Below are 11,626 nucleotides of genomic sequence, written 5' to 3'. Positions count from 1 at the left end.
AACATGAGAATCAATATGCGAGTTAAAGTTGTTGATAGAACATGAAAAAACGTGTATTTACCATATAAATTAATTTTCATGCTGGAATAACAGGAAGTGAAAACCTGCAGTGTCGACCGGCTGATTGTAGGATTTGTGAAACTCACAAATGTGTTTAACAGTTTTTGAGCGGTCAGTTGTGCCGGGAACAGACAGATCCGGCTCCAACACCAAACATCCGACTTGGGTCAGAGGCTGAGAGAAAAAAATCTGAACACCATGGAGAAACCATGGGGCCCATCGGGGCTAGGCGTGTCCGACCATGCAGACAGCCCACACAGAAGCAACCTCGAGGGTTTACCCTCCTCTCTGATTAGCTGACTTTAGAGCAGAAAAACTCCACCCCTTGTTTTTCCACTGTGGATCCGCTCTGAGAGTTCAAACCGTCTGGCTGCAGGATCCTATCAGACATGGGTAAGCTCTTTTTAATGTGATCTCTGACTTTCATTCCCTCCTCTCCAGCTGCTGCTTAAGTTGCAGGTTTTTTCCCTGGGCACTTGTGGGAGCAGAACGCTCATTTGGTGACCTTTGTTCCGTTTCCTTGTGTTGCTGCAGAGTCTCTGTTCAGCTCAGGGGGCCAAAGTGAGTCTTATGTCCTGATTCTTTCTGTTTTACGACCAAAACCTAAGAACGAGAATCAGAAAATAAAAACTGCAGAAACACAATGTGTGCGTGTTTCCTATTTGTTCTGCAGAGAGACACGAAGGACCATGACGTTTGAGTGCTATGAGTGCTAAAAGTTGGACAATCAGACACTGAAAAACAATTTTCTGGATCTGCTCAGCTCGTGTTTCTACTTTACACATGCGATCGACTTGGGCGGCCCGTACATTTGGCCAGCCGTTCTTTTGATCTGTCCGAGAGAGCGAAGACATCCGTGGCCAGTTAAGCAGAGGACTCTTGGAAACAGCAGCTAACATCAGCTGTCCGTGACGTGTGTGTGTGATTGTCGAAATGAGACAGCAGGTATCACTCTGTTACACATCTGAACAGCCAGAGTGGACAGGTCTTACTGGATCCACACCTCCCTCTGTTGGTTGGACGCTGCAGCTGATCAGACTGATGTGAAACCATAGCAGGAGAACATTTTGATACTGAAATACACTAATAGGCAATAAAACAGAAGCAAAGAGCCAAGTTTTTATTTTTATTTATTTATTTTTCTCTCTCCACTTTCCACTCACCCCAACCGGTCAAGGCAGATGGCTGTCCACCCTGAGACTGGTTCTGCTGGAGGTTTCTTCCATTAAAGCGAGTTTTTCCTTCCTGCTGTTGCCTAGGGCTTGTTCAAGGGGAATTGTTGAGTTCTCTCTATACATCTTTATAGACTTGCTTATTTTGTAAAGGGCCTGAGATGACTTTGTTGTGAATTGGTGCTGTAAAAATAAAGTTGTGGATCAGTGTTAACTCTAGGTTGGTTCTAATATCCTTGAGACCAGGAGATTCTGAGGCCAAACTATGAGTGTTAAGTGTAAAAAATAGAGCTGCGATATATTATTTCCATTTAACCTGATGTTTTTGGCTAATCAATAATCATCATCTGGATTCTTGAATCCTTCATTTACAAAGTGAACACCATGAAATGCCCATGCTAATATTCAGTGTGTTGAGGAAATCAACAGGTTACCAGAAAAATATAGAAAGTAGCTTTGACTATATAAGCACAAGTTAATATTCAAAGTTACGAAGTGAAAAGAAAAAACAGGCTGTGTCCTCATTTTTAGTAGGGCAGTGACTTTTTGGACAAATCCAGACTCCAGAGCTTCAAGCCTGAGCACACTAACTTTAAAGTCTGACTGACAGCTGATCAGCTGAGCTTCTGTCTTCAGAAATTAACATCTCGTGTCCCAACAACACATTTCCTCGTGTCCTCTCGTCACATCCTTTACTTGAATCCCTCCCTGACTAAGGACAAAAGGAACAGAAACAAGTGAAGGAAATATGGACACAGTTAAGGGAAGTGTACCACTCACTGAGGATGTGCAGTTGAAGAACTTTTTAAAGACTTTTAAATACCAGAATTTACAAAACTTTGTTTTGTACCAGTAAAGTAGAAAAGTGCTGTATAAGTGCAGAACATTTAAATTTAAAGTTGTTGTTGTGTTTTCTCAGCCAGCTGTTCAGGATGTGGACCGGGGTATCGCAGTCCGCTGGACGCCATGAAGGGTGAGACAGTCTGTTACTATGCACTAACACATCAATAAACTCATGTGTCCATGTCCTGTCTGCCCTTATATGGTCCCCTGATCTTGATGTCTGCACTGTAGACCTGTATGGATGTGGTTTCACTAAGGACAGTCTTTTTCTTTAACCCAGAAACATTTAGTCCAGCTGAGGTTTTCTACTTCCGTGTGTGTGCGTGTGTGTGTGTGTGTGTGTGTGTGTGTGTGTGTTATGTGAATAATATTAATAAAAAATATGTTAAATAAAACTGCACATTTTTGTTGTTGTGGAACTGGGTCTCACCCAGAGAAAAGACCCGGTGATGTTTGTTCAGGCTGAGGCTATAGTGAACTCATGTTTCAGGACTGTTTTCTGGTTGAAGGTCCTCGTGAGCAGATTGTCTACCTGCCCTGCATCTACCGTAACACCGGCATCATGAAACCAGACTATCTAGCCACAGTTGACGTCGACCCGCAGTCCCCCACCTACTGCCAGGTAGGATCGATTGTCCCTGAGCTGCTGAGTACCTGGATCAGCCTCCTGCTGTCTTCTTCATCTTTTCTTCTCGATTCTCCAACTTTGTCTCCTGCAAATTCTGTTTCTGTGCAACTGAACTGCAACAGCAAATCAGTTTTATAGGAAAAACCTCCGGCTGGATTCAGTTCTGAGCCACTGGACAGACTTTGGCTCCACAGTCCCATGTGTCAGTCTTGTTTTTAAGGCTCAGGAATATTGGTGGCTGCAGTTGAACGTGAATAAACAGAAAATTTTTTGTGTTAAACCAGAACCATCTCTTCTTACCATATTCTCTATGTCCTAAGTCCCTTCCTGTCAAACTTATTTGCTGTTCCAGTTTTTATTAGACAGACTTGTTCGTGAGTGAAACTGCTTGTGTTAAACTTGTTTCTTGTCTGTGTCTTCCTCAGCTATCTCCTCCTGCTGGATAATTTCTTCTTCTTCTCCCAGCTTCAGGTTTTTCCTGTTTCTGTCTGTAACTTTCAACATCAGTGTCGCCTTCTCTCTCCATCTTTTTGTTTCTAAAACGTTCAAATATCTGTGTAATAGCTTGGCTATGTGGTGACCTTTGACCTCTGGTCAGGTGATTCACCGGCTGCCGATGCCAAATCTTCGCGATGAGCTGCATCACTCTGGCTGGAACGCCTGCAGCAGCTGCTTCGGAGATGCCTCCAAGAAGAGAAACCGCCTGATTCTACCATCGCTTATCTCATCCAGAGTTTACGTGGTCGATGTTGGGACTAATCCCAGAGCACCGCAGATCCACAAGGTAACAACACTTTGTCAGCTCAGCCAATTGGAGACAGGCAGTTAACCCTGTCAGTCCCAGCAGCGCACCTGTTCTCTGTTTATTTGCTAATTTTTTTTGGTAGTATCCAGCACTGCTGGATTTTATCTTCAGGTCCTCTCATGTAGTGGGAGGGGCTGGAATGAAAAGATTCACTGTTGAACAGCAGCTGTTAGTGTAGTGACACGATTCATTCAGATTTCTTGTCAAAGAGCACAGGATGTAAAATATGCTGAATGTTATCAGGAGGAGAAGGGTTTATCCTAACTAGACTTAACTTCACATTCTGATATTCTCAAAAATGGGGATGTGAAACATCTTCACTTTGACCCTCTGAGGTTCTGCAATATGACTCAAAATAAGAAGGAGCGGGGACTACAAGAAATGCAGCAGAGGCTGGATGGAAGCCTTTATTGGGAAACGCGTAGCTTTTGTTTTGAAAAGTGCTGCAAATTAAGAGCATACCTAAACTCTGATAAAATGTCAAATGAAAGTTTTGAGACCACGTCTGTGTTTATTAGTGAATTAATAAAACGTCCACATTAACAAACCTGAACAGGTGAAACTCCTTCTACTGTACCTGTGTGGAAAACAGCTTTTTTTTGGCTCATTATTTGTATCGAGGAAAAAATAAACAAGAATCTCAGAGAAAGTTTAGAGTCAGTCAGAAAAATTCTTTGCTGCTCTCTCCATCAGTTCTTTCAGAAAAGAGGAAAAATGTATTTTCACTATGAGAGAAAAAGGCATCTTTTGCGCTGAACTGTGTTATTTTTTTTTGTGTTCAGGTGGTGGAACCTGTGGATCTGTACTGGAAGTGCGGCCTGGCGAACCCTCACACCTCCCACTGTCTGGCCAGCGGTCAGATCATGATCAGCTGCTTGGGTGACCCGTGTGGCATTGGCAAAGGTGAGAATCCTCAGACACACCTGCTCACATAGAAAACTTAAGCGGCCATTTACATCAAGGAAACATTTTCACCTATTGTAAGAAGCCAGCTCCCCGAATGAAAACCTTCCTCTAATCTTCAGCTTCTGTATTACACCTCCTATTGCCTTTCAGGTGGTTTCATCCTGCTGGACGGCGAGACATTCGAGGTGGTCAGTAACTGGGAGCAACCGGGTGAAGCAGCACCCTTTGGCTATGACTTCTGGTACCAGCCTCGACACAACGTGATGATCAGCACCGAGTGGGGTGCACCGAAGGCGCTGGCTGATGGATTTAATCCTGCCCACCTCAAAGAAGGTGGGTCAGGAAACATTTCAGCCTTCTCTTCCCTGAATTGTCAGTTGATGTTCTGGGTTTTCCCAGAAGCTTCCAATGAATACTTCAAGGTTCTAATCAAACCAAGATGAACTTACAGAACCCAGTGGCTCCTTGTAATGTTCTCTGCATGACAAAAATGGAGACTTGGTCTCGAGTGAATTACACAAGGTTCTAAATTTTGGTTTATGTCTGTAGTCTTCACTGCGGGAATAGAGATGTGGCACATTCATAACATGTCAATTTTGACAGTTTACCTCTTTGTCTGTGTCTCAGGGCACTATGGGAGGTCCCTGCATGTTTGGGACTGGACAACCCACAAGAAGCTACAGACAATTGATCTGGGTGAAGAGGGTGCTATTCCCCTGGAGGTCCGATTCCTTCATGACCCCAGCGCCTCTGAGGGCTACGTTGGATGTGCTCTGCAAGGCACCGTCTTCAGATTCTACAAAACACCTGTCAGTACCACAAGATCCTAGATCCTGATTGAGCAAAGACTTCAGTCAGTGCCACAGGTTTCTAGATAGTAGTAAGAGCACAATTATACCAAGTTTTAGATCCTTGTCCCAGTAAAATCCAGCCAGAACTTCAGTACGACCAGATCTCAACAAGGTTGCACTTAAAAGCATATTTCTACATTCTAGCAAGACTCCAGTCAGTACCTAAATGACAGATTGGAGGGTAGACAAGTAATGTAGACTGTGGGTAATTTAGACTAAACAATCCTGATTTCAGGTACAGGTACAAAAGCTGCAACAAAAAATTTTCTATCACTGTTGAATGATCTTACACCCTCACATGTATGCTGTAACATGTAGCAGAAAAAAATCTGGAGATAACTCAAGCAATTACTAAATTTAAGAGCCAAAAGAGCTTTACATAGTTAAGTAAGTTATTGTTATTTTGTGTTAAATCATTTCACTATAGTAAATCCTAATTGTGCCATCTGTTTATAGTAAATTGATCATGTGGGCCAGGGGGGCGGCACATATGCAGTGAAGGCTAGGAGCCACATAAGAAAGGAAAAAGAATGGAGAACAGTAAAAGTTGTTGAGTTGGCACAAAATAGGTATAGACAGACTGTATATTATGATAACAAAAGACAAAGTCGATTAGTGGATTCCCTTTCATTAATTGAGAGAAGCTCAGTTAAAAGACCTTTTGATGGAAAAGATAACATTTTTGTCTGATGCCAATAAATCTTCAAAAAGCTGCTCGGATCGACTCATCTGTGAAGCTGTAGGTCTGTGGAATACGTGTACATTACAACACTAAGACCAGCAAGCAACTGATGTAGTTTGTCCAGACAGCAGCAGTAACTTTATCCAAAGTCCATGGGCAACAGGTATCAGGAGTAATGAACCAAAGGAACTGGATCTACTGCCACAAATCAGCACTGTTATCCCTGGTTTAGTTTTTAATTGGTTTCTGTGTCTTTAGGAAGGTGACTGGGCTGCAGAAAGGGTGATCACTGTTCCCAGTAAGAAGGTGAAGGGATGGATCCTGCCTGAGATGTCCAGTAAGTCTGCCTTTTTGACAAGTCTCTGGGCTGTCTGTTCTAGTTTCTGGACTTTCTGACTGGATTCTGGACCCGTTTCTTGTATGACCTGTTACCTGTGTTTCTGTACAGGTCTGATTACAGACATCCTGATCTCATTGGATGACAACTTTCTCTACTTCAGTAATTGGCTGCACGGTGACATCCGACAATATGACATCACAGACAGGAGGAAGCCCCGATTGGTTGGCCAGGTGAGTTTAAATAGATACCTGTCCAGGTAACAAGCTTAAAGTTAGACTGCTGACTCGCCTGTCTCTTTCAGGTGTTTCTGGGAGGAAGTTTAGTCAGTGATGGACCAGTCAGAGTCCTGGAGGACCCAGAGAACCAGCCACAGCCCCCCCCACGTGTCATCAAGGTACCTTAGACAGGAGGCCGTGAGACAGGATGGAGCTGTCTGTCTTCTGTCCTTTGCTGGTTCAATTGTTTACTGATCTTCCTACTGTCAATTTGTTGGTCTCTCTCGCTGTCTCGACCCGTCTCCCTCTTAGGGGAGGCATGTCTATGGCGGACCTCAAATGTTACAATTGAGTTTGGATGGTCGAAGACTTTATGTGACGACATCCCTATACAGTGGCTGGGACAAACAATTCTACCCTGACATGGTCAAGTACGTACATCACTCTCACTATTGCATTACTACTGTACATTTACTCTACTACCACTCTTCTTGTTTTTGTCTTTGTTTTTCTTGTTCATTTGTTCTTGTTCTTTTTGTTCTTTTATGTCTTGTCCTTTTTCTTCTTGTTCTTCTTCTTGTTATTCTTCATGTAGTTCTTCTTGCCCTTCTTCTTGTAGTTCTTCTTGTCCTTCTTCTTGTTCTTGTTCTTGTTCTTGTTCTTCTTCTTCTTTCTTCTTTCCTTTTGGCTGTTTAACAGCGAATCATGTGTTTCCAGCTAACTGTATCCTGCCCATCCTCTTCTCTCACACCAACTAACTTAATGTCCTCTCTCACAACATCCATAAATCTCCTCTTTGGTCTTCCTCTAGACCTCCTGCCTGTCAGCTCCACCCATTCCAACCTGCTTGCACTCGCCTCTTCACCTCTTTGCCACACTCTCCTTTGCTCTGAACCGTTGACCCTAACTACTTAAAAACCTGCACCTTCTTCACCTCTGCTCCCTGTAACCTCACCGTTCCACCTGGATCCCTCTCATTCACACACTTATTCTGTCTTACTGTGGCTAAGCTTCATTCCTCTGTTTTCCAGAGCAGACCTCCACCTCTCTAGATTTTCCTCCACCTGCTCTCACTACAAATCACAATGTCATCTGCAAACATCATAGTCCACGGAGATTCCTGTCTAACCTCATCTATCAGCCTGTCCATCACCAGAGTAAACAAGAAGGGACTCAGAGCCGATCCTTTATGCAGACCCACCTCCATCTTGAACTCCTCTGTCACACCTACAGCACACCTCACCAAAGTCTTACAGCTCTCATACATGTCACGCACCACTCTTACATACTTCTCTGCCACTCCAGACGTCCTCATACAATACCATAGCTCCTCTCTCTGCACCCTGTCATACGCTTTCTCTAAATCTATGAAGACACAATGCAACTCCCTATGACCTTCTCTGTACTTTTCCATCAGCATCCTCAAAGCAAATACTGCATCTGTTGTTCTCTTTCTAGGCATGAAACCATATTGCTGCTCACAAATGTTCGTCTCTGCCCTTAGCCGAGCTTCCACTACTCTTTTCCACAACTTCATTGTTTGGCTCATCAGCTTTATTCCTCTGTAGTTCCCACAGCTCTGCACATCCCCCTGTTCTTAAGAATCAGCACCAGTACTGAAGTGTACTGGTGCTGTACACCCTCTATTCCTCGGGGCATCCTCTCACTCTCCAAGATCTTGTTAAACAAACTAGTCAGAAACTCTCCCGCTACCTCTCCTAGACACTTCCATACCTTCACTGGTATGTCATTAGGACCAACTGCCTTTCCACTCTTCATCCTTTTTAATGTCCTCCTTACTTCACTCTTACTAATCTTTGCTACTTCTTGCTCCACCCCAGTCACCTCTTCTATTCTTCGTTCCCTTTCATTTTTCTCATTCGTCAACTCTTCAAAATACTCTTTCCATCTTCCCATTACACTCCTGGCAGCTGTCAATAAATTTCCATCCTTATCTTTAATCACCCTAAAGTGCTGCACATCCTTCCCATCTCTATCTTTCTCTGGCCAACGTGTACGAATCCACCTCTCGCTTTTTAGTTTCCAATATAGATTACAAGTCCTCATATGCTCTGTGTTTGACCTTTGCCATCTCTACCTTCACCTTATGCTGCATCTCCCTGTACTCCTGTCTACTCTCTTCATTCTCCAGTCAGTGTCCTACTGCTTCTTAGCTAACCTCTTTCCCTGTATACACTCTTGAACTTCCTTGTTCCACCACCAAGTCTCCTTGTTCACTTTCCTCTTTCCAGATGACACACCAAGTACCCTCCTACCTGTCTCCCTGATCAAATTAGCTGTAGTGGTCCAGGCATCCGGAAGCACCTTCTGACCACCCAGAGTCTATCTCAGCTCCTCCTTGAAAACTGCACAACACGCTTCCTTTTTCAACTTCCACCATTTCGTCCTCTGCTCTGCCTTTGTCCTCTTCATCCTCCTCACCAGCAGAGTAATTTTAAACACCACCATCCTGTGTTGTCTGGCTACACTCTCCCCTACAAATACTTTACAGTCACTAATCTCTTTCAGATTACAACGTCTACACAAGATGTAGTGCACCTGAGTGCTTCTACCTCCGCTCTATCTTCCTTCCTCTTCTGGAAGAAAGTGTTAACTAGACTAATTTCCATCCTCTTTCCAAAGTCTACCACCATCTGTCCTTCTGCGTTCCTGTCCTGAAGACCAAATCTGTCCATCACATTCTCATCACCTCTGTTTCCTTCACATACATGTCCATTGATATCTGCACCAATCACCACTCCTTCACATCTGGGGATGCTCTGAATCTTTTCATCTAACTCACTCCAGAATTTCTCCTTCTCTTCTAACTAACATCCTACCTGTGGGGCATAACCACTAACAAATTTGATCATCACACCTTCAATTTTCAGCTTCAGAGTCCTCAACCTGTCTGATACTCTTTTCAACTCTAGAACATTCCTCACAAACTCCTCTTTCAGGATAACTCCTGCTCCATTTCTCTTCCTATCTGAACAATGGTAGAACAACTTGAACCCTGCTCCTAAGCTTCTAGCGTTGCTACCTTTCCACCTGGTCTCCTGGGCACACGGTATATCCACCTTCCTTCTCTGCATCATTTCAACCAACTCTCTAGCCTTTCTTGTCATAGTCCCCACCATTAAAGTCCCTACTGTCAGTCCTACATTCTTAGCTTTCCTCTCTTCTCTCCAACTACTAACACGCTTTCCTCCTCTCGTTCTTCCACCAACAGTAGTCCAATTTCTACCGGTAACCTGTAGATCAACAGCACCGGTGGTGGTTGTTGTTAACCCGGGCCCAGACCGATCCGGTATGGGAGTCATTTTCGGTGTGAAAGTAATGATACGCATTTTTAATTTGCCATGTGTTTTACGTCGGATGCCCTTCCTGACACAACCCTCTGCATTTATCCAGGCTTGGGACTGGCACAAGATGACACTGGCTTGTGTTCCCTTGCAGTTGCATTATGTTACTACCACACATACGACTATAATACTGCTACTGATGCTATACATAAAAAAAACTCCTTATACAAGTACACCGGATGGCCTTGATCTCATGTCCACATACTTTTGGCCCATCTGCATATTTGGAAAAGAGTAGTCCCAAAGTAGATGGTAAGTTTAGTCCAAAGATATATGGACAGTTATTATAGTACTGTATATAAAATGTTCTGATTTAAAATATGCTTTATAGCCATCAGTATGTGGATAAGAAATGAGAGACTAGAAAGACTGTTGATACACAAATATGAAGGGAAAATTTTTTTTTTTTAATCCTTAATTTACCTGCATAATGTTAACATTAATTAGCCAAAATAAAATCCTTTAAAAATGCCACAAGTCTGAAAGTAGGTTAAGTAGAAACATGGGAACTTCCCTGTTACTCTGACCTTCATTTGAAATATGAATCTGACCAATAACAGAATCATAACCAAATCATTACAAGAACGCTGCCACGTTGTAATGACACTTGTGATATGAAACACAAATATGAGCTGCGGAGACCTGAAGTGAGCTGTAAAAATTAAATAAGGTTAAAAACCTGTAATAAACCTCGATGTCTGTGTTCTTTGCCTACAGAATGGGCTCAGTGATGATGCAGATTGACGTCAACACTGTCAGTGGAGGTTTGTCTGTGAATGAAAACTTCCTGGTGGATTTTGGTCAGGAACCGGACGGTCCGGTTCTGGCTCATGAGGTGAGGTATCCTGGAGGTGACTGCACGTCTGATATTTGGCTGTGAAAGAAATTAGAAACCATCAGAAGACGAAGAAAAGCATTTCCTGGACCAACTTAATAAATCTACTTATGTTCCTATACAGTAAACACAGTAATTAGCCATTTAACACTTAACAATCTTGCAGTTTATATTTTCTTCTTAAAAAACAAAAATTGTTTAAAATAATATTTCAAACTAAAATAAAAGATCTATTTTAGCATAAAGTCATAAACACTACCAGTTATGACAGTACTTTAAACTACAGTGTAATTAATCTGTTTAATAACAGAAATAATAAAACAAAGATCCTAATCCATTAAAATAAACCAGTATCTATTATCAATGATCAAAAATAAAGCAAAAAAACATTATTAATGTTTGTATTTTTATAAAATCTCATTAAAAAGCAAGTAATTTTACATTACTGAATCATTAAATTCTCAGCTTAAAGTGTGATTTTCAATTTAAACAGAATTTACTGTTAGTTTTTAAATACTTTCAGGACCACAAACCAGTATAAAGGTGCCGCCCTCAGGCTAAGGTTGACGAAACAGAGACAAAACTAAAACCAAACAATGAAGCGGTTAAACAGAACAAAATGTGACCAAAACGGAAGTTTCTTTCAGATTTGTTTTCTTTCAGTTCAGATTCTTTGAACAATACAGAGGAATAAATACCCTGCCATAAAACAAAAACTGATTTTTCTCCTGATTGTCTTGAGCTGTGTGTGAAGTTTCTTTTCAGAAATCCATTGGTTAGTTTTTTTTAAGCTGTGTTTCTCCTTCTGGTAACCTAACTAATCACCTGTCTTCTCTCGTACCTGTGAAGTTTGTTTCTCTGATCACCAGTCTGTTCAAATCTATCACCCACGATGTAGAAATAAAGTTCAGTTTGATCGGCAGT

The 11,626-nt window shown here is 42.3% G+C and overlaps 1 protein-coding gene across 2 annotated transcripts; it reads left to right on the top strand.

Moving 5' to 3' along the window:
- Positions 1-328: 328 nt before the first annotated feature.
- selenbp1 (selenium binding protein 1) lies at positions 329-11,624 on the top strand. Of its 2 annotated transcripts, none has more exons than XM_067510466.1 (12): positions 329-453; positions 2,152-2,205; positions 2,585-2,697; positions 3,302-3,487; positions 4,291-4,411; positions 4,565-4,747; positions 5,042-5,223; positions 6,206-6,284; positions 6,396-6,517; positions 6,589-6,681; positions 6,815-6,933; positions 10,585-11,624. In XM_067510466.1, the coding sequence occupies exons 1-12, from the start codon at positions 450-452 to the stop codon at positions 10,745-10,747; spliced, it is 1,419 nt and encodes a 472-aa protein (XP_067366567.1). In that variant the 5' UTR covers positions 329-449; the 3' UTR covers positions 10,748-11,624. The 2 variants fall into 2 exon arrangements, with proteins under 2 accessions (XP_067366567.1, XP_067366568.1); XM_067510467.1 differs by having other exon boundaries at positions 374-453; positions 2,566-2,697.
- The last annotated feature ends 2 nt before the right edge of the window (positions 11,625-11,626 follow it).

The sequence above is a fragment of the Channa argus genome, chromosome 7 (genome assembly GCF_033026475.1).
Source record: "Channa argus isolate prfri chromosome 7, Channa argus male v1.0, whole genome shotgun sequence".
NCBI classification, from domain to species: Eukaryota; Metazoa; Chordata; class Actinopteri; order Anabantiformes; family Channidae; genus Channa; species Channa argus.
This window is presented reverse-complemented; position numbering and strand designations above follow the sequence as displayed.

Excerpts from the sequence above, each read along its gene's own strand:
- selenbp1 (XM_067510466.1), top strand. Across the intron at positions 6,682-6,814 it reads CCCCCCCACGTGTCATCAAG|GGGAGGCATGTCTATGGCGG; the intron begins GTACCTTAGACA and ends TCTCCCTCTTAG. Across the intron at positions 6,934-10,584 it reads TTCTACCCTGACATGGTCAA|AATGGGCTCAGTGATGATGC; the intron begins GTACGTACATCA and ends CTTTGCCTACAG.